The 12,328-nt window shown below is 48.8% G+C and overlaps 2 protein-coding genes across 2 annotated transcripts; both read right to left on the bottom strand.

Moving 5' to 3' along the window:
- Positions 1–560: 560 nt before the first annotated feature.
- Positions 561–2,696, bottom strand: LOC113834410 (MLV-related proviral Env polyprotein-like). Its single transcript, XM_027403470.2, has one exon. It carries the CDS (start codon positions 2,558–2,560, stop codon positions 581–583), a length of 1,980 nt encoding a protein of 659 aa, XP_027259271.1. The 5' UTR covers positions 2,561–2,696; the 3' UTR covers positions 561–580.
- A 3,185-nt stretch (positions 2,697–5,881) lies between these two features.
- LOC113834411 (bromodomain-containing protein 4-like) lies at positions 5,882–8,225 on the bottom strand. Its single transcript, XM_027403471.2, has one exon. It carries the CDS (start codon positions 7,942–7,944, stop codon positions 6,094–6,096), a length of 1,851 nt encoding a protein of 616 aa, XP_027259272.1. The 5' UTR covers positions 7,945–8,225; the 3' UTR covers positions 5,882–6,093.
- Positions 8,226–12,328: the final 4,103 nt, after the last annotated feature.

The following is a 12,328-nucleotide window of genomic DNA, read 5'->3' as shown; positions in this document are numbered from 1 at the left end:
AGCTATTCCCATTGGTCAATGTATATGAGGCGCTATACAGGGTTATTCAAATGAGGCAAAGTACAGAGTTATTCAAATGAGGTGAAACACAGAGTCTTTCAAATGAGGCGAAATACAGAATTATTTCTATTGGATGGTTCAAATGAGACACAGAGCCATTCCAGATCAGCATATTCTCAAGGTCTGGTGTCTGGTACAGCAGACTCAATTCCCCCCCCCTTCCTGATGGCTGACCTTGGGGGCGGAGACCTTGGGACGGAGTGTTTCTCTTCGGGCGGGGCGGGGGCTCAGGGGCAGAGCTCCAGGCCGGCTCACTCGGTGTTTGTTCTCGTGCTGACCCACCTGGTGCTCGCCCTCGTGCCAGCCCACCCGGTGCTCGTTCTCGGGCTGGCCCACCTGGTGCTCATTCTCGGGCCGGCCCCACCCGGTGCTTGTTCTCGGGCCGGGCGGGGAAAGGCCACCGGGGGTGGGGATCGGGGAAGCCGCCGACAGGAGGAAGAGGAGACAAACTTGAGAAAGAAAGGGCTAAAGGACAGGGGTCTTTCATTCCCCCATTTCTCTTGTGACTGAATGGAATCTTTCATTCAGAGGTCTCTAGATACTCTGGATCTATTTGCTTTAGCTGATGATATTGTTGAGTTAAGACTAAGGCCTGTACAACAGATAGTCGTTCTCTGATGAATTGAGTCAGTTTGTTCAGAATGCAGGGACCAAATATGAGGATCAAAAATAGAATAACCAGAGGTCCCATGAGCGTGGATATAAGGGTAGTCAACCAGGGGGATTTAGCGAACCATCCCTCGAACCATCCTTGTTGAGACTCAAATAGCTGTTGCCTCTGTTTTAGCCTCTCCCTAAGTTTGGCCATGCTATCCCTAACTATTCCTGTATGATCTGCATAAAAGCAGCATTCTTCCTTGAGGGCAGCACATAGCCCCCCTTCCTGTAAAAATAATAAATCTAATCCCCGTCTGTTTTGCAGGACCACCTCAGAGAGTGATGTTAAGGATTTCTCGAGTGCACTGACTGACTCTTCTAGGACCTGGATATCCGTGTGCATGGCTTGTTGTAGAAGCTTAAAATGATTAATTCCCTGTAGGGCAACGGTTCCGGTCCCTATGCCGGCTGCTATGCCCCCCACTGTTATTCCTCCTAATAATAGGGCCACGGTAAAGGATATTGGCTCCCTCTTATATCGGGTTGATTTCTCTAGTACGCTGTAAACATATTCAGGTTGGTGGTATGTGACTTTGGGCCAAAGTTCTATCAATATACAAAAGTCAATGGTGGTGTTGAGAACAGTGGTAGAGACACAGGGAGTCAACCCAGTACTGCAAGCCCAATAAGTTCCATAAGGGGCAACAAGGTATCGGCTGTCCTGAGATAATGGCTCTACTTGGTTACATAATTCTTGATGTGAGGAAGGAATCCTGCCTATGCATAGCCCCTTTCCTGAGACCTCAGATATTGTGAGCTTGTGCTGCATAGCAGCTCCGCAACTGGTAGGTGCTGAGGTCTGGTTGGAGTAGTTGCCCAGTATTGCCACGCCTTCATAATATGGGGGCCGGGAAACTAGGCATAACCAGCATTCCTGAGTCTTGTTGGGGTCTGAAAAATTTAAGGCTTGGTAAACTCCTTGGATTAATTGTAATAATCTATCTCTGGTACCTGGAGGGTCTCTGGTTATCTCGATGTTTAGGGCATCTGGGGTGGGGGAGAAGGTGGCAGCACCTGGTGTAGGAGTGATAGCTTTAGGAACGGTAGGGGGTTTAGGGACTTGAAAATGGGTTGGGGATCTCTGGTCCGCTATTACTATGTTTGGCCCGACTGATTGTTGGCTTAGGGGAGTAATTTGTCTGTACAGGGAGAATAAAGTCACCGGATCTTTCCCTGCTCGGTGCAGCCTGAGTCCCCAGACCTTAGGACTATCCCAAGTAGTTCTTTTTCCAGCATCTGTGAACCTTAGGATGAGAGGGTTGCATTTTCCTCCGGGGGTGGCGCCTTGAAAACCTCCCCCTCCGGCACTATCATAACAAGGTCCGCAGGCTCTTTGCCCACATCTCCATGGTCCTTTCCCTGCGTACCCTGGGATCTCCCTCCGTTTGAGAGTGATGAAATCCCAAGAGGAAGAGGGTTTCCAGTAAGCCTCCCCTGTGGTTTCACATCCCCATCTTGCACAGTACCCTTCCTGCGGCCCCCCGCAGCCATGAGTTGGTTTATGGCCGGGGCAAACATAAAAATCCTTGCTTCTTGTTCCTATCCTTCCCCCAGGGTGGTGGCATCCGTACCCTGGGAATGGTTCCTGGTCAGAGGGATCCCAATCAGACCCTACTAAGTCACATAGGTCGACATAGAGAGGAGGGAACCCATCATGTAGAGTCCCTATATAAGTGCTGAGGTTGGCTATTTCCCCGGTCCCTAGATTGGCTATTTTCCAGGTGATATTATAAACCCTGTGGGGGTTAGTTGCTACATGGGGGGTAAACAGACAACCAATCAACAGGAGGGTGTACGAGAGAGTCTTATCTTTAAAGGATTTTGAGTGCGGTGTGCGGTCCATTCTGATGCAGTGGCTGAATCGGTGGGTCGGGCTGGCTTTACATGTGAAGCATGTATCCAAGCTGCAATGCCGTCTACCTTGAGTGCGGTGGGAGTGGTAAGCAAAACGATGTAGGGTCCCTTCCAGCGGGGTTCAAGGTTCTTGGCCTGGTGACGCCGGACCCAAACAGTGTCCCCGATCTGGTAGGAATGGGGGATGGTGGGATGGTCCCTCTGGTCTTTATAAGCTTGAGCAAGGGGTTTCCAGACCTCCCGTTGTACTAGTTGGAGGGCCTGTAAATGAGCTTGGAGAGAAGGGGAGTTAGCAAAATCTGAGACATCTTGATCAAGAAAGTTAATGATAGGAGTAGGTACTCCATACAGGATCTCAAAGGGTGTGAGCCCATGTGGTCCAGGGGTATTACGAGCGCGGTAGAGTGCTAGGGGGAGTAGGAGGACCCAGTCTCTAGTGCCAGTTGCAAGCGACAATTTTGTTAAAGTCTCCTTGATTGTTCTATTCATCCTTTCTACCTGTCCTGAACTTTGGGGTCTATAAGCACAATGTAATTTCCAATCAATCCCCAACAAGGTGGCCACTGACTGACTTACCTGGGAGACGAAGGCGGGCCCATTGTCTGTTCCCAATACCTGAGGCATCCCATAACGGGGAAAGATTTCTTCAAGCAATTTCTTAGTAACGATCTTGGCTGTTTCATGTTTAGTAGGGAAGGCTTCAACCCATCCTGAAAAGGTGTCTACAAAAATTAATAGATACTTGTATCCATATTTTCCTGGTTTAATCTCAGTGAAATCTATCTCCCAATGTGTTCCGGGCCGGTAGCCTCTGACCCGGTTCCCGGGAGGAAGCTTCAGTCTGGATGCGTTGACTCGGGCGCACGCATCACATTGCTCAGTTACCTGTTTTAGAATATCGTTCTTCCCCAAAAGGAAATTGAATTCCTCTTCTCGTTCGAGGAGCTCCCGCATCTTCTTGGAGCTCAGATGTGTCATCTTATGTAAAAATGTCACTAGGTACTTGGTTACCCGGTAGGGGATGACAGTCTTTCCTTCATAAGTCCAATCCCCGTTTGGTTCCTTTGCGGCTCCCAATTTCTCTAGGGTTTGGATGTCTCTTTGTTCATAGTCCCATGAGGGGAAGGGATGGTCGTTGGTGGGCTCTAGAGCCAGGAGGTTAGTGGTGTCTGTGGTCAGGGCCGCCTCTCGGGCAGCCAAGTCTGCCCTTCGATTGCCCCTTGCTTCGAAAGAATCCCCTTTTTGGTGTCCAGGGCAATGTATGATACTTAAGGCAGCGGGCAGATGAAGAGCCCTTAAGAGAGCGAGGATTTCCTCCTTATTTTTAATGTCTTTCCCTTCGGAGGTAAGCAGCCCCCTCCGTCTGTAAATTTCTCCATGTATATGGGCAGTGGCGAAGGCATAACGACTGTCTGTATACACGGTGAGCCTCTTACCTTCTGCCAATTTTAGAGCCTGCGTGAGTGCTATGAGTTCTGCCCTCTGTGCGGAAGTTCCAGGGGGGAGTGCCTGGGCCCAGACGACCTGATTCTCTGTGGTGACTGCCGCGCCCGCCTTTCGTTCTCCTTGATGCAAAAAGCTGCTTCCATCCGTGAACCAGATGTGGTCCGGGCTAGGTAGAGGCTGGTCAGTCAGGTCGGATCTCGCTCCATGGGCCTCGGCCAATACCTGTAAGCAATCATGAGCCTCGGGCTCCCCAGGGAGGGGGAGCAGGGTGGCTGGGTTCAGAGTCACCAAAGGCCCGAAGTGGACCCGGTCTTTGTCTAACAGCATAGTCTGGTAATGAGTCATTCGGGCATTAGTAAGCCATCTGTCTGGAGGCTGTCTGATGACTGCCTCTACTGCATGAGGGGCATGTATGGTCAAAGGCTGCCCCAAGGTTAGCTTGTGAGAATCTTTTACCAGCAGGGCTATAGCGGCAATCATTCGAAGGCAGGGTGGCCATCCCGATGCCACAGGATCCAATTTCTTGGAGAGGTATGCAGTGGGCCTTCTCCAAGGCCCCAGTTTTTGGGTGAGGACTCCCTTAGCATAGCCCTCTTTCTCATCTATAAAAAGTTCAAATGGCTTAGCTAAGTCCGGTAGACCCAGGGCTGGTGATTCAAGGAGAGCCTTTTTGATGTCGGTGAAGGCTTTCTTTTGGGGCTCTTCCCATTTAAAAGCAACCCCTGGCCGAGTGAGGGGGTAGAGGGGAGCCGCCATTTCGGCAAACCCAGGGATCCATAGGCGGCAGAAGCCTGCCGTTCCCAAGAATTCTCTCAGTTGGCGGGGATTTTGTGGGGTGGGAATGTCTAAGATGGCTCGCATACGGGCTTCCGTTAGCCATCGACGTCCATCCTTTATCTTGTATCCTAAATAGGTCACCTGTTTCTGACATATCTGGGCCTTCTTGGCGGATGCCCGGTACCCTAGGCTCCCAAGAGTCTGGAGGAGGGCTTGAGTGCCTTCCTTGCATTCCCCTTTGGTTTTGGCTGCCAGGAGAATGTCATCTACATATTGTAAGAGGATTAGAGCGGGGTACCTAACCCGGAATTCTGCCAGGTCCTGATGTAAAGCTTCATCAAAAAGGGTAGGGCTGTTCTTAAACCCTTGAGGTAGCCTAGTCCAAGTCAGCTGCCCAGAGATTCCAAGGGCCGCGTCCTGCCATTCAAAGGCAAATATAGGCTGGCTGGTGGGATGCAGGCGGAGGCAGAAGAAAGCGTCTTTAAGATCTAAGACTGTGTACCAGGTATAGTTAGGTGGCAATCCACTCAGCAAATTGTAAGGGTTGGGGACAGTAGGGTGTATGTCCTCTATCCTTTTATTGACTTCTCTCAGGTCCTGCACTGGCCGGTAGTCATTAGTTCCCGGCTTCCTAACGGGTAGCAAGGGTGTATTCCAAGGAGATTTACAGGGCACCAGAATCCCTTGTTCAAGTAACCTTTTAATATGTGGCCGAATTCCTTCGCGGGCTTCTTTAGGCATTGGATACTGTCTGACGGATGCAGGAAGGATGGCAGCTTTTAAGGTTACTATAATTGGGGCCTGGTTAATGGCAAGGCCCATTCCTCCTGTTTCAGCCCAGGCTTGGGGAAATTCCGCAAGCCAGTGATCAAGGGTTTCCTGATTGTTCGAATTAGTCCTCTTTTCATGGAGTCTATATTCATCTTCTATGGACATTGTCAAGATGGTAAGGGGAATTCCCTCTGGCCCTGTGACTTTGACTTCTGACCTCTCAAAGTGTATTTGAGCTTTTAATTTGGTCAATAGGTCCCGTCCTAGTAAGGGGTAGGGGCAATCTGGCACATGGAGGAAAGAATGCATAACCTTACCGGTCGCGAGCTGGAGCTGCCGATTTGTAGTCCAATGGTACTGCTTTCCGCCTGTAGCTCCCTGTACCCATGCAGTCCGGTGACTCAGGGGTCCGGGTGACCGATTCAGAACGGAATGTTGTGCCCCTGTATCGACTAGGAAGGTGACCGGATGCCCCCCGACTTGCAGTGTTATCCTGGGCTCAGGGGGGGGCTCCTGGCCCCGACTCCTCTAATCTTCTAGGTTCAGGAGGTCAGAAACCCTTGGCGGTGGAAGCTTGGCCCGGGGGTTCTTAGGGCATTCTCTTGCCCAATGTCCTTTTTCTTTACAGTAAGCACATTGGTCCCTGTCCAGGTGGGGCCCCCTTCTGTCATCCCTCTGTCTATTCTGTCTCTGGCCTGTCACTACTGTGGCCAATAACCTGCTCATTTCTTTATTCCGCTTACGGTCTCTCGCAACCTCTTTTTCCTCAGCTTCCTGTCTTAGTCTTTCCTCTCTCTCCTGAGTTTCCTTCCTCCAACGTTCTTCTCTTTCTATCTGTGTTTCCCTCTTATTAAAAATACGTTCTGCTTCCTTCAACAAATCTTGGAGTGTATATCCCTGTAGATTTTCTAGCCTTTGAAGCTTGTTTCTTATGTCCGGGGCTGATTGCCAAATAAAGGACATAGAAACGTTGGTGGCCTGACCTGGATCTTCCGGATTATAGGGAGTATACATCCTGTACGCTTCTTTCAATCTCTCTAGAAAAGCGGCAGGTGATTCCTCCGCACCCTGTATTATCTGCTTCACCTGGGCCAAATTAGTGGGTCTGCGTCCTGCCCCCCGGAGTCCCGCTACCAGCAACTGGCGATAGAGACGCAGGTGGGTCCTACCTGCTTCGGTGGTAAAATCCCATTCAGGTCTTTCAAGAGGGCAAGCCGCATCAATTTCATTGGGCAGCTGGGTGGGCTGCCCGTTTACTCCTGGGACATTTTTTCGTGCTTCTAGTAGCACGCGCTGTTTCTCTTCCGAGGTTAAAAGGACCTGCAAAAGCTGCTGACAATCATCCCAGGTGGGTTGGTGAGTCGTGAGTACCGACTCTATGAGAGATGTCAGCCTCACGGGGTCTGCAGAAAAAGAAGGATTATTATTTTTCCAGTTATAGAGGTCCGATGCTGAGAATGGCCAATACTGAGGTTGGCCGTTCAGCCCAGTTCGGAGGGGCAGAGTGGTTGAATCTGGAACGGGCTGCTCCCTACGACCTCTTAGTCGATAAGCCATTGGTGAAGGGTCAGGGGCCGCTTCCGCCAAGGCAGCGGCGGAGTCCGCTTCTGCCTCTGGTGGGGGCGGCAGTGGCGGATATGGCGGGGGCTCCTCCGTTAATAGATCAACCAACTGGTCTTCTCCCGGAGGGAGTACCTTAGGTGTCTTCTTTTCTTTAGCCTTAGTGTCTTTCACCACGGTAGGGTAAAGGTTGGAATGGGAAGGGGGGTTGGGAGGAATCAAAGGAGTGGGAGGTGTAGGGGCCGAAGGAATGGGTCGGTTGGAGCGGTTAGAGGGGGGAAGGAGAGAGGGGCCCTTGGGATGTAAGAAAGGACGTACCCAGGGAGGGGGGTCCTGAACCAAAGCCTCCCAAGTGACGATATAAGCCACTTGATCGGGATGCCCGTGTGGTCCAGGATCCATAATCTTCTCTTTTATCTGGAATATAGTCTGGGGGTTAAAGGTACCATCTCGCGGCCAGCCTACGTCAAAGGTCGGCCATTCTGAAGAACAAAGAGTAATCCATTTGCGTTTACGCACATTAACAGATTGGTTATGAGCATATTCCTGTACATCTTTCCAGTGGGAGAGTGTTAGGGACAAAGGAGTGGTGACAGTTTGCCCCATAGTTTCTAGGCTTAGGAGGGCACAAATGACAGCTACAAGACAAAGACCGAATAACACAGAACAGACTTTCGCAGCGCGGTTTCGACAGAGAGTCGACAGAAGGAATTGAGAGAGAGTCGAGGAAGGGGGCCCTCCTTCCTCGTCCCCAGTAAAGATTGCAAATCCCTCAAGCCGAGGGCCTTCTCCAAAGAGACTGGGAAAATGTCCAGTCATAGATCTAAGTTCAAAGTACAAATCTCTCACCCTGAGGGCTTCCCAAGTTCAAAATACAAATCCCTCTTCCTGAGGGCTTCCCAAGTTCAAAATACAAATCCCTCTTCCTGAGGGCTTCAAACGCTACCAGGACGTCTCCTGGAGCCGCGGTCGGGAGTTCGGACCCGTCAGTCCCTCCTCGGATCCGCCTACAAATGTACACAGCTGTATACTACAAACGCAAGCGCAATTTCACAAGACAGACTCAGACCAGACAAGACAAAACAGCGGATCCGCACAACACTTACCTCCCAGACGTGGGTCGGTGGTCCCTGGGCGGGTCTCGATCCCGGACCGAGCCCCCAAATGAAAGACCCCGAAGGGATACTTTCGTAGAGGGAGACCCACACACCCAGGAATCAGCGAGGCCACGAACTGGATGCAAAAAAACAAGAGGCTTTATTGGAGATACGGGTACCCGGGCGACTTAGCTTCTGTGTGGCTAAGCGCCCGAGCCAAGGGAAAAGGGGTCCTTATATAGGAAAAAGGCGCAAGCTAGGAGCAGGGATTCTATTGGATAATTCTAATGAGGCATTATACAGAGCTATTCCCATTGGTCAATGTATATGAGGCGCTATACAGGGTTATTCAAATGAGGCAAAGTACAGAGTTATTCAAATGAGGTGAAACACAGAGTCTTTCAAATGAGGCGAAATACAGAATTATTTCTATTGGATGGTTCAAATGAGACACAGAGCCATTCCAGATCAGCATATTCTCAAGGTCTGGTGTCTGGTACAGCAGACTCAATTCCCCCCCCCCTTCCTGATGGCTGACCTTGGGGGCGGAGACCTTGGGACGGAGTGTTTCTCTTCGGGCGGGGCGGGGGCTCAGGGGCAGAGCTCCAGGCCGGCTCACTCGGTGTTTGTTCTCGTGCTGACCCACCTGGTGCTCGCCCTCGTGCCAGCCCACCCGGTGCTCGTTCTCGGGCTGGCCCACCTGGTGCTCATTCTCGGGCCGGCCCCACCCGGTGCTTGTTCTCGGGCCGGCCCCACCCGGTGCTTGTTCTCGGGCCGGGCGGGGAAAGGCCACCGGGGGTGGGGATCGGGGAAGCCGCCGACAGGAGGAAGAGGAGACAAACTTGAGAAAGAAAGGGCTAAAGGACAGGGGTCTTTCAATATCATAACAAAGGGAGCCATTATAGGTCCGAGGAGAGATCTGGCAGTAGGGAGATTTCCAGAGATCTACAAGGATGACACCAACTGACAATCTAGGCAATGGTGGATAGGCTACCCTAAATGCCCTTCCCTTATAATGAGACTGGACTACTTTATAAGCCATCCTAGAGCCCTCATCCAGTGGCTGATGGAAGCAGAGGCAGACACTCACGGCTATACACTGAACTGAACTCAGGAACCCTGTTGCAGAGAGGGAGGAATGAAGATCAAGGGGGTCGGGACTGGGCTGTTGAATCCCACAGAAATAGCTGACCTGAACAAGAGGGAGCACATGGACCCCAGAGTGCTATCTGGGAGGCCATCATGGGACTGATCCAGACCCCTGAAAGTGGATGTCAATGAGGAGGCCTCGGCACCCTATGGGCCTCTGGTAGTGGATCAGTATTTTTCCCTGGTGTAAGAATGGACTTTGAGAGCCCTTCCCAGGCAAAGGGATGCTCTCTTGGCCTGAACACATGGGGGAGACAGACAAAAAATAAATAAAAATTTCTCATTTCTTAAAAAAAAAAAAAACTGAGTAGGAAAGATACACCTGAAATACAGGTGGTGTCATTCCCTGGCTGACTAATAGTGAGAGAACAGAGTGAATAGCAGCATTCATCTCTCTCTGCTTCCTCACCATGGGTACAATATGATCTGCCACTTCTGATTTTTGCCCCCATGCCTTTCCCACCATGATGGTCTGTACCCTCAAACTGTGAGCCCAACTCATATCTTTCTTTCTTAAATTGTTTTCCCAGGTGTTTTGTCAGATAAAAGTAACCAATAGGAAGCCTGGCACTGAGAGATCTGGGGTACTGCTGTGAACTGCTTTGGGAAATGGTTTGTGGAAAAAATGTGGGTAAGATTTTTTTGTACTGGACATTTCTCTCCAGCTGGCCAGTTCCCAAATGAGGCTTAATATTAATTATAAATACTTTGTTCTATTATCTCAGGTTTATTATTAACTAGCTCTTACAACCAAATTAACCAATTTATGTTATTCTATGTATTGACTTGTAGCCATGGCTTACTGGCAATCCCCTGGCATCCTACTCCTCTGGCAGCTACATGACTGGCAGGATTTCCTACCTAACTATAGTCTCCCTGGGTACTGGCCAAATCAGCTTCTAAGAATACCCTTAGACCCAAATTTGAAATCTAGATACCTTTATGTTGGTTTAGCTTATCAACCCTCACAATCAAATGCCTCTCTGTAGTTATCTCATTAACCGTCAAAAATTTTCAAAAAAACACAACAGTATACATAATCCTGACTCTCTGTGTATTTTCCATCTCTACATGAACCATTATATATGTTTTACTCTTTTTCTCCTTTAAGAACTTCAGTTTATTGTCCTTAAATTATTTTTTTAGACATGACTCTGTGTATCCTCTATCCTATATCTCTCAAGCCCATGCACACTTGTCAAACACACTGTGATCCATTTGGATACCTTTTTGTCTGAATCTGTCTTTATTGTGTATCTGTAATCCTTTTCTGACCACTACTTTAAATTGTTAAGCAGTTAAAGCTAGGACCAGAGTAGCCACTTTGGCTGTTGGTTCTTCCCCTCTAGGCTTTTCAACATGGCAGGAGTACCCTAGAGAGTTGTGCCCCACCCCCAACTCTGCAAAGCAGGACTTAGTAGCATGCACCACTCTTAGGCCCATGCTGTGTTCTCAAGCCCACAGGCAGTGGCTGGGAGAAGCCTCTCTGTACTGCAGCCCCTTTAAGAGACTGTTGGAATCCACCATGCTGCTTAGTTCATGGCAGTGGCAGCTGTCCAGAGATTGGTCTCTACATCCAGGCAGACATGAGCTACTCCATTTCTGTGTATTTAGAACCTTTGTTTTTTTAAGCTTTCTCAGGCCCTATGGAAATTCAAGAGCCTCAAGTTGGTATGCCATTTGTAGGTAGATATTTTTAACTTTTAAATTATTTTAATTATGAATTTTTTGTAGTTGGTTTTGTTTTTGATGTGTAGTAGTAGTAGTAGTTGTTGCTGGTGTTGTAGAGAAGCCCCAGAATGTAGAGAGAAGAGCTTACTATATTATTGTGGTGGCGTTCAGAACACCTTAATGCTGAGGGAAATACAGACAGAGGTATTCTATGCACTTTCAGAAGGGAACAGAAATGTGCCCTTTGGATAAAATGTCTCCTATCAAAACTTCTAGCTTGTGAAAAGATAAATTCACTTGAAAGGAGAAAACTGGAGTCCAGATGCCACTGGGGAGGCTCATTGCCAGAAAACTAACATATAGGCATGCCTATAAGGAAGCTTTAAGTGAACAAGAAAGACATGCTGGGAATGTGGGCAGACCATTTCATCATGGGCTGGGGTCACTTTCAGACCCCATTTTCTACCTTCTGTTCTCTTCAGTTCTGCTTTGGATTCATCACTTTAAAATAATAAATTTTTCTGTGGTGATTTTCTTGTGGGTTTTCAATTCTTCAGAAATAACTTTCACAAAGGAAAGCAAAGAACAGTGACTGAAAATGAACTAATTAATTAACTATTAGCATGCTGTAGAGTGTAGAGTTGTGTACTTTATAACCCAAAGTCTCAGGAGGCCAAGGCAGGAGAATCACAACTTTGAGGTTACCTTGTTCTAGAATAATTTCAAGGTCCTAGCTGCACAATAAGACTGTCTTAATCACACTTCCATATTGCTGTTCATCACAAAGGAAGTCAGGACAGGAACTCTAATAGGGCAAAATACAGAATACTTCAGGCAGAGGCTAATGCAGAGGCCATGGATGGTGTTGCTTTCTGGCTTGCTTCCCCTGGCTTGCTCAGCCAGTTTTCTTAAAGAATTCAGGACCAACAGTCTAGGGATGGCTCTGCCCACAATGGGCTGAGGCCTCAGTGTTGATCACTAATTGAGAAAATGCCTTACAGCTGGATCTCATGGACGCATTTCCTCAACTGAGGCTCTTTCCTCTCTGATGACTCTAGGTTGTGTCTAGTTGATATACAATATCAACCAGTGCAATATTAAGGCCACATTTACTTGCTTGTTAAGTGCTACAATGTTAAAACCTATTATAGTTTTCCTACCACAGAGAGACATTGCTTATTGAAATGTGTTTCACACTTCTGTGTGTTCAGAATCCTAGAAAATCTTATGATAAATTTTTCCGCCACACGCTTGAGTTCTGCCTGCCACGTGGATGGCCAAAATAA

This window comes from Cricetulus griseus, chromosome 2, assembly GCF_003668045.3.
Source record: "Cricetulus griseus strain 17A/GY chromosome 2, alternate assembly CriGri-PICRH-1.0, whole genome shotgun sequence".
In the NCBI taxonomy this organism is placed as follows: domain Eukaryota; kingdom Metazoa; phylum Chordata; class Mammalia; order Rodentia; family Cricetidae; genus Cricetulus; species Cricetulus griseus.
The sequence above is the reverse complement of the archived record's forward strand: the minus strand, read 5'-3'. Positions and strand labels throughout refer to the sequence as shown.